Source organism: Bubalus kerabau, chromosome 15, assembly GCF_029407905.1.
Source record: "Bubalus kerabau isolate K-KA32 ecotype Philippines breed swamp buffalo chromosome 15, PCC_UOA_SB_1v2, whole genome shotgun sequence".
In the NCBI taxonomy this organism is placed as follows: Eukaryota; Metazoa; Chordata; class Mammalia; order Artiodactyla; family Bovidae; genus Bubalus; species Bubalus kerabau.
In genome coordinates this window covers 51772466-51795968 of record NC_073638.1, presented here as the reverse complement: position 1 = coordinate 51795968, position 23503 = coordinate 51772466, and the positions used below count along the sequence as shown (strand labels likewise).

Here is a 23503-nt window from a genome sequence, read left to right as displayed (position 1 = left end):
TGGGAGGATTGTCAAAGACTTGGGGACATATTTTAAAATCTTCACAGCAAGTAATTTAATCTCTTTAAACAATGTTTTGAGGCAAAATTTGGGGGCAAATTGTGTTCTTGTAGGGTATTGCTGTTCTCATTTGTAAAATAGGTATGATATAATCCATTGGTTGTGAAGATTAAATGAGAAAATAGAAGCTCTTGGAATGTTGCTCAGTGTATAAATAAGCGCTCAAAGTTGTTAATTCCTCTTCCTTTTTCCATGATTAAAAAATATGAGGAAGGAATTTCTTATATTTTTTTCTTGAGTGAAACATGTAACAAAGAAGAAAAGGCAGTCTGGTTGGCAAGTAGGACGTATTCCCATGGAAGGACACATAGATGATGTGATACACTTGTACATCTGGCAGATGGGATGTGCTGTGACCTGTGATGAGATCTTAGTGGTGTGGCGCCCAGGGGTCTCTTATGACTTGTGTGCTTTTCCCTTGCAGTTCCTGAGGGAAGACCTCAACTACCATGACCCAACAGTGAAACACAGCACCTTCCATGGTGAGGATAAGCTCATCAGCGTGGAGGACCTGTGGAAGGCATGGAAGTCTTCAGAAGGTAATTAATAGCTTGGTTGTCAATGCTAGTTCCTGGAAGGTTTAAAGAAGAGAGAAGATGGGTAGGAATTTGGCTTTTAAAGGACATGAGTAAAAATGCTTAGTAAAGAGCTAACTACTGAAATGATTCTATGTCCAGTCACTGAAAAGAGACTGTATCAAGACTGAATAACACTGAGTAGAGTCACTCTGTTGAGAATGGGGAAAGATGCTCCAAAGAGAGCTGAGTTTGTTCTTTAGTAGAATTCTTATTGAAAGCCATCCTATTTCCCTACCCCTCTCTTCACCAGCTCCCCACATTCCCCAGAGGAATCCCCCAGCTTTGGCTGCTTCATCTCCAGAGACAGGGAGCCTGCTGGCTTTCTTTTTTTTTTTTTACTTTACAATATTGTATTAGTTTTGCCATACATCAACATGCATCTGCCACGGGTGTACATGTGTTCCCCATCCTGAGCCCCCCTCCCACCTCCCTCCCCATACCATCCCTCTGGGTCATCCCAGTGCACCAGTCCCAAGCTTCCTGTATCCTGCATCAAACCTGGACTGGCGATTCGTTTCTTATATGATATTATACATGTTTTAATGCCATTCTCCCAAATCATCCCCCCCTCCCTCTCCCACAGAGTCCAAAAGACTGTTCTATACATCTGTGTCTCTTTTGCTGTCTCGCATACAGGATTGTTGTTACCATCTTTATAAATTCCATATATATGCATTAGTATATTGTATTGGTGTTTTTCTTTCTGGCTTACTTCACTCTGTATAATAGGCTCCAGTTTCATCCACCTCATTAGAACTGATTCAAATGTATTCTTTTTAATGGCTGAGTAATACTCCATTGTGTATATGTACCACAGCTTTCTTGTCCATTCATCTGCTGATGGACATCTAGGTTGCTTCTATGTCCTGGCTATTATAAACAGTGCTGCGATGAACAATGGGGTACATGTGTCCCTTTCAATTCTGGTTTCCTCAGTGTGTATGCCCAACGGTGGGATTGCTGGGTCGTATGGCAGTTCTATTTCCAGTTTTTAAAGGAATCTCCACACTGTTCTCCATAGTGGCTGTACTAGTTTACATTCCCACCAACAGTGTAAGAGGGTTCCCTTTTCTCCACATCCTCTCCAGCATTTATTGCTTGTAGACTTTTGGATCACAGCCATTCTGACTGGCGTGAAATGGTACCTCATTGTGCTTTTGATTTGCATTTCTTTGATAATGAGTGATGTTGAGCATCTTTTCATGTGTTTATTAGCCATCTGTATGTCTTCTTTGGAGAAATGTCTATTTAGTTCTTTGGCCCATTTTTTGACTGGGTCCTTTTTCTGGAATTGAGCTGCAGGAGTTGCTTGTATATTTTTGAGATTAGTTGTTTGTCAGTTGCTTCATTTGCTATTATTTCCTCCCATTCTGAAGGCTGTCTTTTCACCTTGCTTATAGTTTCTTTTGTTGTGCAGAAGCTTTTAATTTTAATTAGATCCCATTTGTTTATTTTTGCTTTCATTTCCAATATTCTGGGAGGTGGGTCATAGAGGATCCTGCTGTGATGTATGTCGGAGAGTGTTTTGCCTATGTTCTCCTCTAAGAGTTTTATAGTTTCTGGTCTTATGTTTAGATGTTTAATCCATTTTGAGTTTATTTTTGTGTATGGTGTTAGAAAGTGTTCTAGTTTCATTCTTTTACAAGTGGTTGACCAGATTTCCCAGCACCACTTGTTAAAGAGATTGTCTTTTCTCCATTGTATATTCTTGCCTCCTTTGTCAAAGATAAGGTGTCCATAGGTGTGTGGGTTTATCTCTGGGCTTTCTATTTTGTTCCATTGATCTCTTTCTGTCTTTGTGCCAGTATGATGCTGTCTTGATGACTGTGGCTTTGTAGTAGAGCCTGAAGTCAGGCAGGTTGATTCCTCCAGTTCCATTCTTCTTTCTCAAGATTGCTTTGGCTATTCGAGGTTTTTTGTATTTCCATACAAATTGTGAAATTATTTGTTCTAGCTCTGTGAAAAATACCATTGGTAGCTTGATAGGGATTGCATTGAATCTATAAATTGCTTTGGGTAGTATACTCATTTTCACTATATTGATTCTTCCAATCCATGAACATGGTATATTTCTCCATCTCTTAGTGTCCTCTTTGATTTCTTTCACCAGTGTTTTATAGTTTTCTATATATAGGTCTTTAGTTTCTTTAGGTAGATATCTTCCTAAGTATTTTATTCTTTTCGTTGCAGTGGTGAATGGAATTGTTTCCTTAATTTCTCTTTCTATTTTCTCATTATTAGTGTATAGGAATGCAAGGGATTTCTGTGTGTTGATTTTATATCCTGAAACTTTACTATATTCATTGATTAGTTCTAGTAATTTTCTGGTTGGAGTCTTTAGGGTTTTCTATGTAGAGGATCATGTCATCTGCAAACAGTGAGAGTTTTACTTCTTCTTTTCCAATCTGGATTTCTTTTATTTCTTTTTCTGCTCTGATTGCTGTGGCCAAAACTTCCAAAACGATGTTGAATAGTAGTGGTGAGAGAATTCTACTAAAGAACAAACCCAACTCTTTGGATTTAGTACCATCCTATTTCCCTACCCCTCTCTTCACCAGTTCCCCACATCCCCCAGAGGAATCCCCCAGCTTTGACTGCTTCAGCTCCAGAGACAGGGAGCCTGCTGGCTTTTTGAAGCAGCCCTTTGCTTCTGAAGATCCCCACTTGGTCCTGGCTCTGCTGAGTCCTGGATGATTCAAAGGTTAGGTCAAAGTACAGTTAAGACTCTCTCTTGAGTCTTCTCTTCCAGGTAAAATAGACCTAGTGAGAAGAAAGCATTTTTTTTTTTTTCCCATCCTTCTCTTCATCTTGGTCTCCTTCTTGTAAATACTTTCATTGATGTCTTTCTTAGGTCATGGCTCCTAGAGTTGGACGCAGACCTGCAGGTGTAGTTTGATCAGCATGGAGATGCCCTGTGTGTCTGTTAATGCAGTCTGATTAGCTGCTGGTATCTTCAGCAGTCATATCACTCTGCAGACTCATGTTGAACTTATTAAAGCTTTAGCTCTTTAGATCCTTTTCTTGTGTAAGACTGCTAAACTATGATTGTGTGCTCAGTCTCTCAGTTGTGTCTAACTCTTTGTGACCCCATGGACTGTAGCTCGCCAGGCTCCTCTGTCCATGGAATTTTCCAAGCAAGAATACTGGAGTAGGTTGCTATGCCCTCCTCCAGGGGATCTTCCTGACGCAGGAATTGAACTCGCATCTCTTGCATCTCCTTTATTGGCAGGTGGTTTCTTTACTCCTGGGCCACTTGGGAAACCCCACTAAACTAAGAGTACCTTTTCTTGGGGGAGGGGTTGTTTTTCCTAGAGCATTTGCTTCAGAATTCCAAATGAAAGGGCATGTTTAACTGTGTGAGACTTGACAGGGAAGGGAAAAAAAGTGCATTAGCCTCCTTTCCATTTGTGTCTGTGGCTAGCGTCCTTTGATACGAACAAGAATGGAGGCAATCTCTCCCTTGGCTCTCTGAGGGTAGGTCTTGATGCTAAGAAGAATTAAACGTAAGTGACCACCAGGGTCCCTGGTTTTTCAGATGAGGAACCTTAGGCCTAGATTTATAAAGTTATTTGTTCATTGTATTTAGTAAATAGTGGAGCCAGGACTTAGACCTGGGCCTTCTGCTCTCTAGGCCATTGTTTTTCCATACCACCTTGGTTGAAAGCACTGATCTGGCTGTAGAGATCAGTTTTGGTAGGAATGAGGCAGTTTCTATTTTTGTTTAAATTCTTACCTAGGATTATGGAATTTCAGTTCTGGAAGGGATCATCTATAATGTAGATGGAAAACAGTAATTTAAGCAGTAAGACCTAGATGCTAATCCTGATTGTAGGATGGACAGGCTGATACTTCCTGTTAACTCTATTTTTTTTTTAATCAGTTTAGAAGAATCATAACTTAGCTATATACATAGCTTACTGGAAATCATTAGAGGTTGAGTTCCTTGGGGTGCTTTTGTTTAATGGCTCCTGAGCAATTCAGGCTGTCTCTGATGAGAGATCAAGCACAGAAATGATCTTTGGAATGATACCAGCACTGCCAGGAAAAAATCTAACATTACCATTTAATTTTAGTTTTCTTTTTTTTTTGTAATAACTTGAGGCCATGGCGCCTGGGTTTTAAGAGTGGATGTCATAAGTAAGAACTCAGAATGAAAGATGGCAGGGAGAACATTCCTGGCCTTCTCTGAAAGCCACAGAGAAGAACTGGGAAGGGAAAGTGACCAAGAGAGTGCAGAAACAGAGGGACTAAATCATAATATTAGAAAACAGCTCAAGGCAATTTTCTGGTTAAGGACTTTATTTCTGAACTTAGCAACTAATTGGAACACTTCCAAACATGTTCTAAATGACAGGAAGATGGAAGGTGATGGAGTGAGTTTTTAAGAGTTGGTACCCATCACTGATGAGCAGAGAAAAGCATTTCATTGCAGTGATGTTGCTCATAGCTAAGCTAGAAATGATACATACATACAATTTTGGATTTGCTCACCATGTGTCATGCCTGATGGTTTGACAAACTAAAAGTGAAAATCTTATGTACTATTTCTCTAAACAATTTGTTTCATTATTCCAAGTAAAGCTCCTAATTTCTCTGGAGTTACAATTTCCAGGGCTACAAAAAGCATGTGCTATTCTGGCACTGGCTCAAACTTGCTGGCCTGGGTTTTGCTAGATGATGTAGTTATCAGCAATGGTCATTTATATTCAGAACATTAGCTAACTAATGTCAGTACCGTCTATGTGATTAGTGTTGTTAACATTTTCTGACTAATGTTGGAGCCAGTCTTTTCTCAGTTATTTAGATTTAAGCCAAAAAGCCCGATAATTTCTACATTAGCCAGCTCTTAACTTTAATAATAAAAAACAACAATAACAACTAAAAAACTGATATTTAACATGTGCTAGGACTTAAGTGACTTAGCAGCAGCAGCAGGCAATGTTCTGAGTGCTTTACGTATATTAGCTCATTTATTTCTTACAAAAAGCTTATGGAGTACACTTATTACAATTGTCTCCATTTACAGATGAGGAAGATGAAGCAGAGAGAGTCATTAAGTGAAATAATGTAATGCTATTTTGTGACTCACTGTCCAGGGTTAGTGCAGACTTCATAAGAAAAGGGTACAGTACCTAACAAGACTACTCTCACTTCAGACACCAAACTATTAATAGCTGTAAGCTTTAGGTATTTCCAGACCACCTGTACTCTGACTAACTGGCTACAAAAGCAGGGGTTCCCACAATCCCCTCAGGTTTAATAGTTTACTAAATGACTGTCAGGATTCAGGGAAGTGGTATGCCTATGATTGTAATTTTATGATAAAGGATAAAAATTAGGACCAGCAAAAGAAAGACAGACACCCATATGGCAAGGTCTTATAGGGTCCTGAATGTGGAGCTTCTGTGCCCTCTCCCCATGGAATCAGAACATATCACCCTCCTGGTGCATGAGTCATAATGCAACCATGAAGCTCAGCTAAGCTTCATTGTCTAGAGTTTTTATTGGGGTCTCCTATAATATAAGCATGATTGATTGACACACATGATTGAATTCAATCTCCAGCTCCCTGTTCCTCCCCAAAGGTTGGGCTGATGTCACTTGACTCAAAGTCCCAATCCTCTAGTCACATGGTTGATCTTTCTGGTGACCAGCCCCCATTCAGAGTCTCTTATTAGCATGAACTCAAGTGTGATCCATGGCCCACCACAAATAACAAAGATACTCCTATCATCAACGAAAGTGACCTTAAGATAAAAAACAACCAAATTCTTTATTATACACAGTTAAGTCATTAAGTAAGGGAGAGCTGAACTAGTAGGGCTGAGGAAGAGTTGAGAACAAGGGCAACTCCAGGGATCCCAGCAGCCAGGACTGGGGCATTGGCCTCTTCTAACTGGTAACTCAAAGCCAAAGATGGAGAAGCTCTATACAGTCAACAAAAACAAGACCAGGAGCTGACTGTAGCTCAGATCATGAACTCCTTATTGCCAAATTCAGACTTAAATTAAAGAAAGTAGGGAAAACCACTAGACCATTCAGGTATGAGCTAAATCAAATCCCTTATGATTATACAGTGGAAGTGAGAAATAGATTTAAGGGACTAGATCTGATAGAGTGCCTGATGAACTACGGAATGAGGTTTGTGACATTGTACAGGAGACAGGGATCAAGACCATCCCCATGGAAAAGAAATGCAAAAAAGCAAAATGGCTGTCTGGGCAGGCCTTACAAATAGCTGTGAAAATAAGAGAAGTGAAAAGCAAAGGAGAAAAGGAAAGATACAAGCATCTGAATGCAGAGTTCCAAAGAATAGCAAGAAGAGATAAGAAAGCCTTCCTCAGTGATCAGTGCAAAGAAATAGAGGAAAACAACAGACTGGGAAAGACTAAAGATCTCTTCAAGAAAATTAGAGATACCAAGGGAACATTTCATGCAAAGATGCACTCAATAAAGGACAGAAATGGTATGGACCTAATAGAAGCAGAAGATATTAAGAAGAGGTGGCAAGAATACATAGAACTGTACAAAAAAGATCTTCATGACCCAGATAATCACGATGGTGTGATCACTGACCTAGAGCCAGACATCCTGGAATGTGAAGTCAAGTGGGCCTTAGAAAGCATCACTACGCACAAAGCTAGTGGAGGTGATGAAATTCCAGTTGAGCTATTCCAAATCCTGAAAGATGATGCTGTGAAAGTGCTGCACTCAATATGCCAGCAAATTTGGAAAACTCAGCAGTGGCCACAGGACTGGAAAAGGTCCGTTTTCATTCCAATCCCAAAGAAAGGCAATGCCAAAGAATGCTCAAACTACTGCACAATTGCACTCATCTCACACGCTAGTAAAGTAATGCTCAAAATTCTCCAAGCCAGGCTTCAGCAATACGTGAACCATGAACTTCCTGATGTTCAAGCTGGTTTTAGAAAAGGCAGAGGAACCAGAGACCAAATAGCCAACATCCGCTGTATCATCGAAAAGAGATCCAAGAGCGTTCCAGAAAAACATCTATTTCTGCTTTATTGACCATGCCAAAGCCTTTGACTGTGTGCATCACAATAAACTGTGGAAAATTCTGAAAGAGATGGGAATACCAGACCACCTGACCTGCCTCTTGAGAAATCTGTATGCAGGTCAGGAAGCAACAGTTAGAACTGCACATGGAACAACAGACTGGTTCCAAATAGGCAAAGGAATACGTCAAGGCTGTATACTGTCACCCTGCTTATTTAACTTCTGTGCAGAGTACATCATGAGAAACGCTTGGCTGGAGGAAGCACAAGCTGGAATCAAGATTGCCGGGAGAAATCTCAATAACCTCCGATATGCAGATGACACCACCTTTATGGCAGAAAGTGAAGAGGAACTAAAAAGCCTCTTGATGAAGGTGAAAGAGGAGAGTGAAAAAGTCAGCTTAAAACTCAGCATTCAGAAAACTAAGATCATGGCATCCAGTCCCATCACTTCATTGGAAATAGATGGGGAAACAGTGGAAACAGTGTCAGACTTTATTTTTTGGCACTCCAAAATCACTGCAGATGGTGATTGCAGCCATGAAATTAAAAGACGCTTAGTCCTTGGAAGGAAAGTTATGACCAACCTAGATAGCATATTGAAAAGCAGAGACATTACTTTGCCAACAAAGGTCAGTCTAGTCAAGGCTATGGTTTTTCCAGTGGTCATGTATGGATGCGAGAGTTGGACTGTGAAGAAAGCTGAGTGCTGAAGAATTGATGCTTTTGAAGTGTGGTGCTGGAGAAGACTCTTGAGAGTCCCTTGGACTGCAAGGAGATCCAACCAGTCCATTCTGAAGGAGATCAGTCCTGGGATTTCTTTGGAAGGAATGATGCTAAAGCTGAAACTCCAGTACTCTGGCCACTTCTTGCGAAGAGTTGACTCATTGGAAAAGACTCTGATGCTGGGAGGGATTGGTGGCTGGAGGAGAAGGGGACGACAGAGGATGAGATGGCTGGATGGCATCACTGACTCGATGGACGTGTGTCTGAGTGAACTCCGGAAATTGGTGATGGACAGGGAGGCCTGGTGTGCTGCGATTCATGGGGTCGCAAAGAGTCGGACACGACTGAGCGACTGATCTGAACTGAACTGAACTGGTAACTCTCATATGACTCAGCTATATTCATTTTTCATCTCTAAGTGTCTTTGTTCAAGAGTCAGATATGGTGGATGGAGAATCAGATTGGCAAATTGGACCACAGCCTTATGTATGATAGTGATAGTGAGAGAGTATGTGTGTTGTGGGGGGAGCGGTGCTGGAGGGTGCGGTAAATCCGAATCCCTTTAAGATCCTTGAGGTAAGGGGAGTGGCAGTTATTTAATGGAAGAGAAGCTGAGTGAATTTTGTAGGATCTTTGAGAAATAGAATTGTTTGTTTGTTTGAGCCAGTGAGAACAGTAACTATACCCTTTGTAGTGAGGGGAGGCATTGACCCAAGAGAATTACTTTCTAAAGCGGGGCTTCCATTCTTTAAACAAATTGTGCTGTTTTACTGTTTCTTCTCCCCTTTCCTGAACATGAGGTTTTAAAAGATGTTGTCTGTTGAACAAAGCATATTTCGTAATAATTTCTTACCCATTTTTATGGATCAAAAGCACCTTAACTATCAAGTTTGATTCTAAGGAATATGATTCCAGATAAAAGCAAAAGAACTTGGTTTTTTAGTATCACTCAGAACTTTGTCTTGAGAGGAAGTTTGTTTTCTACTAGGCTTTTGGAAATAAGAAAATAAGCTGACTGTCCTCCTGTTCTATCTGTGCTGTTCATTGTAGGACAGGATTTTTTACAGGAGCTGTAGAGCAATATTGGAGAACCAGAAGGGTTTCAGGAAGAAAACTCAGCAGAACTGGCCTCTCTGTTGACATAACACAGGGGACCAGGTGGCATTGGAATTTAGCACAAACCATTTCATAAGTCAGATCAATATAAAAGAGCAGACATCACCTTTTTTGCTTTTACATAAACCCGACAAGAGATCTATTTCTTCTGTTATTTTAGCTATTTAAAAATTACTTTGCTAAGTGAATCTTCAAGTCATTTAGTTAAATTCCTCAACCATTAGTTGTTTGTTGCTACATTTTTTGGGGAAAAAAGATACACTTGGCTTTTTCTTTCTCTTACATTCTTTCAAGTATAAATGTAAAATGACTGTGATAAGTGTTAAAATCATTGCATCAATGCTGGTTGTATTTTGTTATCTAAAAAAAATTGAACAAACCACAGTCATTTTCTATTTATATTAATAGCCACTTGAGGGTAAAAATGTCCTACTTGCATCCCCATTTAATAAAGGAACCTGAGCATCTCTCACCTGTTTCTGTTCCCAAGTCCAGAGGATTCTACCTCTTTAATATATTTTATGTGCATTTCCTATGATACTGTTTTCACTCAACTACCTCTTCTAAAGGAGATTTATTGAGTTGTAATTGACAATAAAATATAGTTAAAGTGTACGGTTTTCGAAGTTTTGACGCATGTATACAACTGTGAAACCATCACCACAATCAAGATAGTAAATATATTCATCACCCCTACAATTTTTCTCACAGTCCTTTGTGATCTTTCCCTTCCTACCTCTCAGACAACTACTGATCTTTCAGTCACTATAGGCTTGCATTTTATAGAATTTTCCATACATGGAGTCATATAATAGGTATTTAAATATGTATTTCTTTCACTTAGTGTAGTTGTTTTGAGATTCATTCATGTTGTTGCATATATAAATATTTTATTTATTTTTATTGCTAAATAGTACGACAGTCCATTGTCTAAATATACCACAATTTATTTATCCATTCATCTACTGATAGACATTTGAGTTATATCCAGTTTTCGGTTCTTATAAATAAAGCTTCTATGAACATTCACATACAAGTTTTTCTATGGACATATATTTTCTTTTCTTTTAGATAAGTATCTAGGAGTGAAATGGCTAGATCATTTGGTAGGTATATATTTTTAAAAAACTGTCAGATTGTCTTCAAAGTAGTTGTATCATTATACATTCCCACCAGTAGTGTATGACTTGCAGTTCTTCCACATCCTTGCTAGCACTTGGTATGATCAGTCTTTCTTTTTTCTTTTTTTTGAATATTTATTTATTTGGCTGTGCTGGATCTTAGTTGCGACACATGGGATCTTTAGTTGTAGCATGCGAACTCTTAGTTGTGGCATGTGGGATCTAGTTCCTTGACCAGGGATCGAACCCTGGGCGCCCTACCATAAGAGCTTGGAGTCTTAGCCTCTGGACCACCAGGGAAGTTCCTGATCAGTCTTTTAAATTTTAGCTATTCTAACAGTATAGTGTTGTCTCATAGTGATTTTATTTTGCATTTTCCTGATGATTAATGATATTGGGCATCTTTTCATGTGCCATTCACATATCTTCTTTGGTGAATTATCTGTCCAAATTGTATGTCTATATTTTAATTGGCTTGTGGGTTTATTTGTTTTTTTTTTTTTTTTTTTATTGTTGAGGTTTAAGAGTCCTTTATATATTCTGGATATAAATCCTTTATGAAAAAAAAAGCCTTTATAAGATGTATGCTTTGTAAAGATTTTCTCCAGTCTATGGTTTGTCTTATCATCCTCTTAACATTATCTTTTAAAGAGCAGAAAGTTTTACTTTTTCTGAACTTCGGTTTATCAGTTAGTTCTTTTATGGATCATGCTTTTGGTGTTATTTGTAAGGAATTTTTGCTTAACCCACACTTAGGCAAGCATTTTCTACTATATTTCTTTCTAGAAGTTTTATAGTTTTAGGTTTTACATTTAGGCTTATGATCTGTTATGTATTCATTTTTATATATGGTGTTAAATATGAATTTTAGTTATTTTTGTGCTCATGGATGTCCCAGTTGTTCTAGAACCATTTGTTGAACATTCTGTCTTTTCTCCACTGCGTTGCCTTGGACTTTTTGTAAAAAATCAGTTGTCCATATAAGTGTGGGTTTACGTATGGACTCTGTTCTGTCTACTGATCTATTTGTCTTTATGTCAGTACCATGGTATTTTGATTACAATAGTCTTATAGTAATTCTTTCAGTCAGATAGTATTAGCCCTCCAGCTTTGTTTTTCTTTTTCAAAATCGTTTTGGCTGTTTGTCCTCAATTCAGCTTGTCAATTTCTAAAAAAAAAATTCCCTATGGGACTTTATCTGTAGATCAGTTTGTAAGAGCTGACATCTTAACAAGATTTAGTTTTCTGACCTATGGACAGAGTATATTGCTACATTTGTTTAGGAGGTACATTTTCTCTCAGCATGTTTTTTAAAATTAATTATTTTATTTATTTGGTTGTGCCAGGTCTTAGTTGTGGCGTGTAGGATCTAGTTCCCTGGCCAAGAGTTGAATCCGGGCCCCCTATATTCGGAGCTCGGAATCTTAGCCACTAGACCACCAGGGAAGTCCCTCTCAGGATCAGTTTTCAGGATACAAATCTTTCATATCTTTTGTTGGATTTATTTATAAGTATTTCACAGGTTTTGATTGTATTGTGAGTAGTAGTTTTTAAATTGTGGTAAAATATACATCATGTAAATTTTACTATTGTGTGTGTGGATGCTCAGTCACTCAGTCATGTCTGACTCTTTGCGAACCCTTAGACTGTAGCTTCCCAGGCTCCTCTGTCCATGAAATTTTCCAGGCAAGATTACTGGAATGGGTTGCCATTTTCTACTCCAGGGGATCTTCCCAACCCAGGGATCAAATCCCTGTCTCTTGTGTTTCCTTCACTGGCAGGCAGATTCTTTACCACTGTGCCACTTGACCACCCCAAATTTTACTATTAAGTGATGTTAATTTAATTTTTGATTGTTGCTTTATAAGAAAAACATAATTGATTTTATATATTGATCTTGTACTCTGTAATCTTGTTAAACTCACTTACTAGTAGGAGACCATCAGATTTTCAAATTAGACAGTTGTGTCTGCTAGTAAGGAAAGTTTAATTTTTTTCTTTTCCAACCTGGATGCCTTTTAAAAATATTTTTCTTATCTGATTGCCCTGGTTAGTATCTCCAGTACTGTGTTGAAGAGAAGCAGTAAGAGCAGACATCTTCATCTTGTTTCTCATATTAAAGGGAAATCATTTAGTCTTTCACCATTAAATATAACATTAAATATAATGGTGTGTCCAACTCTTGCGACCCCATGGACTGCCAGGCTCCTCTGTCCATGGAATTCTCCAGGCAAGAATACTGAAGTGGGTTGCCATTTCCTTTTCCAGGGGATCTTCCCAACCCAAGAATTGAACCTGGGTCTCCTGCATTGCAGGCAGATACTTTACCAACTGAGCTACAAGGGAAGCCCTCAAATATAACATTAGCTGTTGCTCTTTGGTTGGTTGGTTGGTTGTTTTTGTTTGTTTTCTATAAAAACCTTTCGTCAGATCAAGGAAGCTACCTTCTATTCCTAGTTTGCTGAGAACTTTGGTCAGGAATGGATGTTGGATTTTCTTTTTAAATTTTCTTTATTTTATTTTTGGCTGTTCTGGGTCTTGGTTGCTGAACAGGCTTTTCTCTAGTTGTGAGTGGCCGCTACTGCCTAGTTATGGTTCGTGGGCGTCTCACTGTGATGGACTGTCTTGTTGAGGAGCACGGCTCTAGGGCTCTAGGGCTTCAGTAGTTGTGGCGCATGGGCTCAGTAGTTGTGGCTCCCAGGCTCTAGAGCACAGGCTCAGTAGCTGCGGCGCATGGGCTTCGTTGCCCCGCAGCATGTGAAATCTTCCTGAATTAGGGATGGAACCCTCGTCTCCTACATTGGCAGGCAAATTCTTTACCACTGAGCCACCAAGGAAGTCCTGGATGTTGGATTTTATCCAGTGAGTTTTCAGAGTTGATTGCCTGGTTTTTCTGCTTTTGTTTGCTAATATGATAAATTATATTGACTGATTTTTCCATGTTAAACTAGTTGTATTCTTGGGATAAACCCCACTTGGTCATTTTCTAAATATATGGTTGGATTTTACTTGTTAAAATTTTATTATTTTTATTTTTCTATTAAAATGTTTAAATTGAGATATAGTTGATTTACAGTATTTTATTAGTTTCAGGCATACAGCTTAGCAATTTTGTATTTTTTTTTTTTACAGATTGTCACTATTAAAAGCTAATATTTCATATTTGCTAAAACTTTGTTTCAAACTTGTGGACCTTTGTTAGGGGTTTAGGGATATTGGTTTGTCATTTTCTTTTCTTGTTTTATCAGGATAATGCTGGCCTCATAAAATGAGTTGGGAAGTATTCGTCAATTTTCAGAAGACTTCATGCAGAATTGGTGTATTTTTCCTTGAATATTTGGTAGAATTCACCAGTAAAGCAATTTGAGCCTGGTGTTTTCCTTGTGGGAAGGTTTTCTGTTTTCTTTTTTACAGTATCAATTTCTTTAATTTGTTGTTCAGTAGCTCAGTCATGTCCGACTCTTTGCAACCCCATGGACTGCAGCATATCAGGCTTCCCTGTTCATCACTAACTCCTGGAGTTTGCTCAAACTCATGTCCATTGAATCGATGATACCATCCATCCTTCTCATCCTCTGTTGCACCCTTCTCCTCCTGCCCTCAATCTTTCCCAGCAATGAGTCAGCTCTTTGCATCAGGTGGCCAAAGTATCTAATGTGTTGGAGCTTCAACTTTAGCATCAGTCCTTCCAATGAATATTCAGGACTGATTTCCTTTAGAACTGACTGGTTTGATCTCTTTGCAGTTCAAGGGACTCTCAAGAGTCTTCTCCAGCACCACAGTTTGAAAGCATGCTTCTTTATGGTCCAACTTTCATATCTGTACACAACTACTAGAAAAACCATAGCTTTGGCTACACAGACCTTTGTCGGCAAAGTGATGTCTCTGGTTTTTAATACACTGTCTAGGTTTGTCATAGCTTTTCTTCCAAGGAGCAAGAGTCTTTTAATTTCATGGCTGCAGTCACTGCCCACAGTGATTTTGGAGCCCAAGAAAATAAAGTCTGTCACTGTTTCAATTTTTTCCCCATCTATTTGCCAAGAAGTGATGGGACCAGATGCCGTGATCTTAGTTTTTTGAATGTTGAGTTTTAAACCAGTTTTTTCACTCTCCTCTTTCACCTTTATCAAGAGGCTCTTTAGTTCCTGTTCACTTTCTGCCTTTAGAGTGGTGTCATCTGCATTTATGTGGTTATTGATATTTCTCCCGGAAGGCTTGACTCCAGCTTGAGCTTCATCCAGCCTGGCATTTCACATAATATACTCTCCATATACGTGAAATAAATAGGGTGACAATATACAGCCTTGACATACTCCTTTCCCAATTTGGAGCCAGTCTGTTGATCCATGTCTAGTTCTAACTGTTGCTTCTTGACCTGCATACAGGTTTCTCAAGAGGAAGGTGAGGTGGTCTGGTATTCCCATCTCTTTAAGAATTTCCCACAGTTTGTTGTGATTCACACAGTCAAAGATTTTAGCGTAGTCAATGAAGCACAAAAGTAGATATTTTTCTGGAATTGTCTTGCTTTTTCTATGATCCAATGGATGTTGGCAATTTGATCTCTGGTCCCTCTGCCTTTTCTAAATCCAACTTGTACATCTGGAAGTTCTTGGCTACCTGCCTTTTTATTTCCCCACAAAAATGCTTGAGGGCATTATCTTACATGATTCCATATTTTTTAGAAAAATGTATTTGGCTGCTTTGGGTCTTTGTCATGACACGCAGGAGTTCGTTGTGCCATGTGAGGTGTTTAGTTGTGGTGCATGGATTCTCTAGTTGTGGTACATGGGCTCAGTAGTTGCAGTGTGCAGGCTTAGTTGTTCTGTGGCATGTGGGATCTTACTTCCCTGACCAGGGATGGAACCTGATTGCCCTGCATTCCAAAGCAGATTGTTAACCATTGGACCACCAGGGAAGTCCCTATATGAATCCATTCCCTAAAGATATGATTCCATATTTTAACTCACAGTGTGGGAGCTGGCCCAGAGCAGGGATGTAGAAGACAGGAGTCTGCCTTTGTGTGATCTTATACAAGTTATTTGACTCATTCAACATTCCAAACTTTAGGTTCTCTTAATATTCTGCAGCCATGATGCTAGTCTTTCTCTAATCTGGTCTCTGCTAGCCAAGTAGCTTCCTATGGGATGGTGTTCACTAGTATGTTCTTTTGAACACTGGCAGAGCTGATTTTTGCCAGGGGCCTAGTGGGTCTATCACATGAGTCCTAGGTGAAAGGGCCAGGTTCTTTTTGCAATAATGGTTTAAGGCTTGGTATTGATTCCATGTTAGAAAACTAACATGGTATCTGCCTCATTCTAGGGTCAGATGGCAAACTGCTAGTGAGAGCCAGAAGGAAACCACTTAGAGAAAAATCACAAGTCTAGGCTACAAACTGTCTTTAGGGAGGGCCCCTTTGGTGAGATTCTGTAGGTGTCTTGGAATGCTGTCTCCTGAGTAGCCAGATAAGAATCTAGGCTTTGTGATGCCTTTTCTGATTCACTCTGGCAGTCACTCCTTCCTCTGTGCTCCCACATCATCCCATACATTGCTTTTACCTAGCACTTGTCACATTGTATTATATTCATTTAATTTCCTATATGTCTCCTTCTCTAGAAAATAGTCCTTGATGATGGAGATCATTCAGACTGATCTCTGTATCTTGTAACCAACCAGGGATCTATTAGAGTAGAAGCCAGTGAAAGCTTAGTGAATGAATGAATGGTGATAATAATAGCTAATTTTTTTTTAGCACTTACTGTATGCTAGGAACTTCTCATATCTTCACTACATTCTTATGATGTAGGAACTCTGATTCTCACCATTTTATAGGTGACAGAATGAGGTTGAAAAAAGTAACTTGTTCATGACCTTACATCTAGTCAATAGCAGATCTCAAATTCAATCCAAATCACTTGGTTCCAGAGTCCAAATCCTTAACCATGGTGCTAGAGGTGACCAAAAGGTTGACAAAAGACTGACCAAAGGCTAACTGAGTAGCTAAGTAAATGACTAACAGTTGTGTGAAAGAGAGGCAGAGAAGGTACTGGTAACCCTTCTGCCAGACATAGTTCTGGGCTGTGAGTTTGAAACTACAAAGGTGAGTGGGGGCTCTATCTGGAGGCACCACTGGTCCATCAGGGGAAAAAACATTATGATTTAGGAGCCCATTTCTTACTACTTATTCTTTCTCTGACAAGAAAAAGGATTGGCCAAGGCCAGAGATCTGTTCTGGTATATCCCTGGAGGTATTGCTATAGCTCATGTGCTAGGGAGTAATACTTACTCTTCCATCTGCTTGAAATGCCCTTCTCTCAAGCATCTACATGGCTCAAAGACCAGTGGTTTCCAACTGCACAAGACAATCAACTGGGGTCAACAGGAAAATATAATAGTGTATATTTGTATTACATTTATTTTTATCTCATTCTTTGCTGCTGCTACTGTTGCTAAGTCGCTTCAGTCATGTCCGACTCTGTGCGACCCCATAGACGGCAGCCCACCAGGCTCCCCGTCCCTGGGATTCTCCAGGCAAGAACACTGGAGTGGGTTGCCATTTCCTTCTCCAATGCATGAAAGTGAAAAGTGAAAGTGAAGTCGCTCAGTTGTTCCCGACTCTTAGCGACCCCATGGACTGCAGCCTACCAGGCTCCTCTGTCCATGGATTTTCCAGGCAAGAGTACTGGAGTGGGGTGCCATTGCCTTCTCCGTCTCGTTCTTTAAGTTTTATATATTTTTACAATATACCTAATGTCAGTATTGGAGAAGGACATGACAACCCACTCCAGTGTTCTTGCCTGGAGAATCCCAGGGATGGGGGAGCCTAGTGGGCTTCTGTCTATGGGGTCGCACAGAGTCGGACACGACTGAAGTGACTTAGCAGCAGCAGCAATATCAGTATATATATCTAATTTATAAATATATATTCATATATGGTAATGTGTGCTTGAATTTTTTTACATGCAGATTATGTCATTAAAAATGTTGGAGACTACAAAGTTAGTCACCTTGTGTATCTCTTTTATGAAGGACTATGTGTTGCTGAAAACTCCAGGGGTTGGCCTTCTCCGATTTTGTGTAATATTGTTTGTCATTTTGCCCAGAGATGTAGTCTTTGATGTCTTTAGGAGCCAAATGGACAGAGGCTTAAGGGGATGAGAGAATCACAACTTTAGAAGACTGTCTCTTGCTTGCATGTCCTCCTGGGATTTGGTCATGTGAATCACTTGGCATCTCTCTCAGTACTAAGCTCTCCTGGCCAAATTCTGTCTCCCCTTACTGACAGCCACAGCTCTCTGTACTTGGTGTTGCCTTCTTCCTCACTTTGGGCCAGGGATTCTTCCCATTTTCTCTTTTGGAATGAGAAAACAGAACAAGATTTTTAGCTTTTAGGCACTTGAACCTTAGGAACAAGGTCCTGGCACCCTGCCTTGACTGAGTGGTGGGATATCATGCTGGGACACAGGGCTGCTGTCTGACAAGGACACAGCTCACTCTGGCTTACTTTGTTCAGACTGCAGTGATTCTGAGTGGGCAACACCATACTGGCAAGTCTTACCTAGGTAGGGCATCTGCCGGATAACAGAATAATATGTGGGCACATAGCCCAAAAAACAACTGCCTTGAGGTTTGCCCTAATATGTTGGAGTCTTTGTCCTTTTCCACAAAGCTTAGCTCTGTGGGGACTGACTATCCTCATTGGAGGTCTCCTTATAGACCTTCTGCCATGTGTTTAGAGCAGTGGTTCTCAGCCGGGGGCAGTTTTGTTCCCCAGAGTACATTTGGCAGTATCTCGAGACAGTTTTGATTGTTATGATTGGCAGCATACTACTGGCATCTGGTCGGTAGATGCCAGGGTTGTTAAATGTCGTACAGTGCATAGGGCAGCCCCCTACAACAAAGAATTAACCTGTCCAAAAGGTCAGTGCTGCAGAGACTAAGAAACCCTAGCCTAGACGGACTCCTGCTTGTCTCCACTGCAGTGTAGGGCACAAGCAGAGGAGTTCCTGCCTGCCAAGGGTCTATGCTCAGGCCTGTATCAGGGTGTCTTCCCTGTAGACAAAAGACTCTTGTGGCACTTCTGGCTGTGGACCTTTCAAGCAACAAGACATGAAATGGCTTTTCTACTCCATACGTCATGCTGGGTGAGGCCGAGCTCCTTTGACAATACAGGCAGGAATGTGTTCCCTGCACTTTGCAGGTTGACACTTGTCTGTCCACCTCACATCTTGTGCCACTCTGCTAGGTCTTCATTACCTAACACTCTGGATGATAGCAAGTGGTCATGTTTACAATGTATGTGGAGATAGATTCATTTTCAGGAATAAAAGGCCAATCCGTTGTACTTTCCTCAGCACATCTTTAATGCCTGTTCTGTCATCCCTCCTTTCCTAAGCCCTATGATTTGAGCATATCTCTTGGAAATTAATCTCTCTCTTCCCTCCAGTGTATTCTAGTCTGGAAATTAGAAATTCAACCAGGCGATGACTAAGCAGTCTCCACCTAAGCCTCCAGAACCTTGTTTTCTAGGATGCAGTTGAATGCACTAGATCTGCCTCATTTCCTCTCGCAGAACCTTTCCTGTGCCTCTGCGAATGGTCTAAGCTACCTCCAAAGTCTCTTGGCTTTAGGACTTTTCTCCTGAGCCCCAGCGGTTTTTGGGGGACACAGAGAGATTAGAGTATTTTTGTCTTCCACTGTTTTGTTCTTTCTGAGTGTCTGCTTTATACCATGTGCTGGGCTCCACTGTGGGGGAGGAGAAGGGTAAAGGGACAGGGCCCAGACTTGTAACTTCTCTAGTTTATATAGAGTGGCAGAAGCAACCTAAGATCTGAGGTGTGCCTACCAGAGGAATACCAGTAGCATCACTGACTCAGTAGACATGAGTTTGAGCAAACTCTGGGAGACAGTGAAGGACAGGGAAGTCTGGAATGCTGCAGTCCACGGGGTCACAAAGAGTCTGACATGACTGAGTGACTGAACAACAACAATCAGAGGAATGCTGATTTTTGGTCACGTGTTTCAGAAGTTAACCTCCACCTGGGCTGTATATTTGTCTGGGAAGATTGTTGTTGCTGTTTGGTGGCACACATTCAGAACATTTCTGGAACGCCTCATTTAGGATAGTTATTTTTTGAGTAAATTTTTATTGATGCCACTGTATAAAAAGCACTATTTTAGAGACAAAGAAGGTGAGCAAAACAGAAAAGGACATGGTCCCTGCCTTCAATTTCTCCTGACCATTAAGGGGAAATTAGAAAGCCATCTCATGCAGGACAGTTTTGGGGAAAGATATAGATCTTAAAAGAGGATGGTAATAAATCTCACCATTTCATTCTGCTTCAAAACTTTTTTGGCTTCTTGCTGCTCACAGCAGTAGTTTTCAAATTTGAGGAATGTACAAATTCCTTTTAAGGCAAATCATTTATCTTGGGCCTGCAAAGCTGGTTTTATTTAATAGCATTCAAATATGTACAAACATAAAATAAAGTTTAAGTTGCTATATAAAATTTGTGTACAAATATAAACAAACAAAAACACACTGATACTTTAAATAAAAGCACATTTCAAATCCAATAAAATGACATATTTTTGCCGAAACCCGACTGCTCCCACCCAAGGTTCTTTAAGTTCAGCATGGCTGTATTACTGGGTGCTATATGGTGACTCAGTCCTCCCACTATTTTTCTCTATTCAAGCTCCTATGAAACTTTGTTTTATATAATGCATCATGATTTCACTTGACCTTTTCTTGGCTTGAACATATTCCTTGCACATTAAGTCCCCTTCTATTCCTTTATTGTTGATTCTTGACAAAACATGGAGATAAATTTGTTATCTCTGTGGCTAAATACCACACAACTATTAAAATATTTTTAAATTATTATTTTTATAGTTTCCATTTTTAAAAAGTCATAGTCTTATAATACTGAGGAAATGATTAGGTACAGTGGTCCACTTATGGTAATGATGTGATTTGCCATATTATGAATGATCATTCAGTAATTGTTTCAGTTAGAATTGACTCCTGTTGTGATAGAAAATCTTTTCAACCTGATATAAGCAAAAGGGGAAATTTATTTTTTGCACAGAACTGAAAAATATATGAATAGGTATGATCTCATTCAGAGCTTAGTGATGTCATCTGGATCCATCTCTTGGCTCAGATTTGTATGAAGCTTTCCTGCAGTGTCAGGGAGAATATATGTATATGTGTGTGTGTGTGTGTGTGTGTGTATAAATAACCTCCATGTATATTCTTATATAAATTAAAGAATGTTATATACATATGATGTTTATGACATAATGGCCAGGGCAAGTCATGAAGCCAGACTGCTTGAGTTCAATATTTACCAGTTCCTGGCTGGAAAATTTTGGGAAAGTTACATAACCTTTTTGTGCCTCAGTTTCTTCATCTGTAAAATAGGGATAAAGTGGTATATATCCTTTACATGGTTGTTGAAAAGATTAGTGAGCTAATATATGTGAAGTGCTTAGCACAGTTCCTGTTATAAAGTAAGTGCTACATAAATGATGGATTCTATTAGTATCATTTTATTATTATTATAAAAATACATAATGTAATATGAAGTGAAGTGAAGTGAAGTTGCTCAGTCGTGTCCGACTCTTTGTGACCCTATGGACTGTAGCCTGCCAGGCCCCTCTGTCCATGGGATTTTCCAGGCAAGAATATTGGAGTGGGTTGCCATTTCCTTCTCCAGGGGATCTTCCCAACCTAGGGATCGAACCCGGGTCTCCCACATCGTAGGCAGATGCTTTTACCGTCTGAGCCACCAGGGAAGTCATGATATAGTAATTCAGGATTATTTTATCCCAGATACACCAGGATAGTACAAGAAAAAATCCATTCCCTATCAGTTCAGTTCAGTTCAGTTGCTCAGTCATGTCCTACTCTTTGCGACCCCATTGACTGCACCACGCCAGGCTTCCCTGTCTCATCACCAACTCCCGGAGCTAGCTCAAACTCATGTCCATTGAGTCAATGATGCCATCCAACCATCTCATCCTCTGTCGTCCCCTTCTCCTCCAGCCTTCAATCTTTCCCAGCATCAGGGAAACTGATTTTTCAATGAGTCATTTCTTGAGTCATTGGAAAACTCATTTTCCAATGAGTCAGTTCTTCACATCAGGTGGCCAAAGTATTGGAGCTTCAGCTTCAGCATCAGTCCTTCCAGTGAATATTCAGGGTGGATTTCCTTTAGGATTGACTGATTTGATCTCCTTGCAGTCCAAGGGACTCTCAAGAGTCTTCTCCAACACCACAGTTCAAAAGCATCAATTCTTCGGTACTCAGCTTTCTTAATGGTCCAACTCTCACATCCATGCATGATTACTGGAAAAACTATAGGTTCTACTAGACAGACCTTTGTCGTCAAAGTAATGTCTCTGCTTTTTAATATGCTGTCTAGATTGGTCATTGGTCATAACTTTTCTTCCAAGGAACAAGCGTCTTTTAATTTCATGGCTGCAGTCACCGTCAGCAGAGATTTTGGAGCCCAAGAAAACAAAAAGTACTGTATATATTCCTTCATTGTTAGGATTTTATGGGAGAAAACACATAGACGTGGTGAATGTTAAGGTCACTGTGACTATGACAGTAAGTTGCAAGCATTGCTTGCATTCCGGAATCATGGCTTTACTTATCTCTTCCTGCAGTATACAACTGGACCGTGGATGAGGTGGTGCAGTGGCTGATCACGTATGTGGAGCTGCCTCAGTATGAGGAGACCTTCCGGAAGCTGCAGCTCAGTGGCCATGCCATGCCAAGGTCAGGAGGAGAGTGGGTTTTCTCACTTGGGGTGTAGGGAATGGGATGGGGTTGGCCTGCCTTCAGGTTGCTCTCATGTATTAAATGAAGTTTCACTCCTTTCAGTGCAGAATTTGTAGACTTCTTTTCTCACATTTACTGTGTACTTACTATAAAGCATAATGGGCACTTCACATCTATTCTCTTATTTAATATTTCTATCAATCCTGGGAAGAGTACTAATGGCTGCCATTTATTGAGTGCTTAATACATGCCAGGCACTCTACTCAACACTTTATATACAGTATCATTTAATTCTTACATCAGTCCTGTAAGGTAGGTATTATTGTGTCTAGGTGATAAGCCTGGCTAAGTAACTTTTCCAAGGCCACATGGCTAGTTAGAGGCAAAACTGTGATTTGAACCTAGATCTGGGTAGACTTCAAAGCCTGTGCTGCTTCTCTTTTCTTCTTCTGGCTCCCCCCCAGCCGCTGTCTTTTTTATTGCCCGTGGCACTGGGGCCCCAGGGCTCCTTTAACTTCCCCTGAATTACCCATACACAGTTTATCTACTCTAAAAAAATGGTGCAGAGATGGGGGCCAACTAGCATTGGCCCCAGCCTCCTCTCTGGAGTGACTGTTCCAACAACTGTTGTGTCCTAACTCTGCCCCTCTTACAGATACAGTATGCTAGGACTTGGGGTGGTGTGGGGAGGGGCTAGAGTACTGCTTGGACTTCTTGTTATGTCAACTAGTGCTGTATGTCATCCAGTGATTAATCCATTTACTTATTCATTCAATCAGTATTTACTGGGTACTTGTTCTGTGCCAAGCACTTGTGCTGGGTGCTGGGAATAAAGATGGCAACAAGTTGCCCTTCCCCTCAAAGGGCTTACTGCCTGGTAAGTGCTCATTATGTATAATCTGTCATATTATGTAGGTGCATCTGGTTATGAGCTTCAGCAAAGGGAAAAGGGGAAGGTGAAGCTGTTGGAATGTCCACACATTGCAGCCTCTAGCCATAGAGCTACCGGGCAGTACTGTCCAGGCTTAGCTGAGCTGGCTGGTCCCTCCTCTGCTGCCTGCAGCCTCTTCTTCACGGCTTCTCCCTACTCTAGAGAGA

At 40.3% G+C, this 23503-nt stretch overlaps 1 protein-coding gene across 4 annotated transcripts in view; it reads left to right on the top strand.

Moving 5' to 3' along the window:
• STIM1 (stromal interaction molecule 1) overlaps positions 1-23503 on the top strand; it is a 202302-nt gene that overhangs the window by 141331 nt on the left and 37468 nt on the right. For all 4 annotated transcript variants that reach the window (XM_055548921.1, XM_055548923.1, XM_055548924.1 and 1 more), the window contains 2 exons: positions 485-599; positions 22291-22402. In XM_055548921.1, coding sequence (XP_055404896.1) covers positions 485-599; positions 22291-22402 — 227 coding nt within the window. The remainder of the gene's footprint in view (positions 1-484; positions 600-22290; positions 22403-23503) is intronic.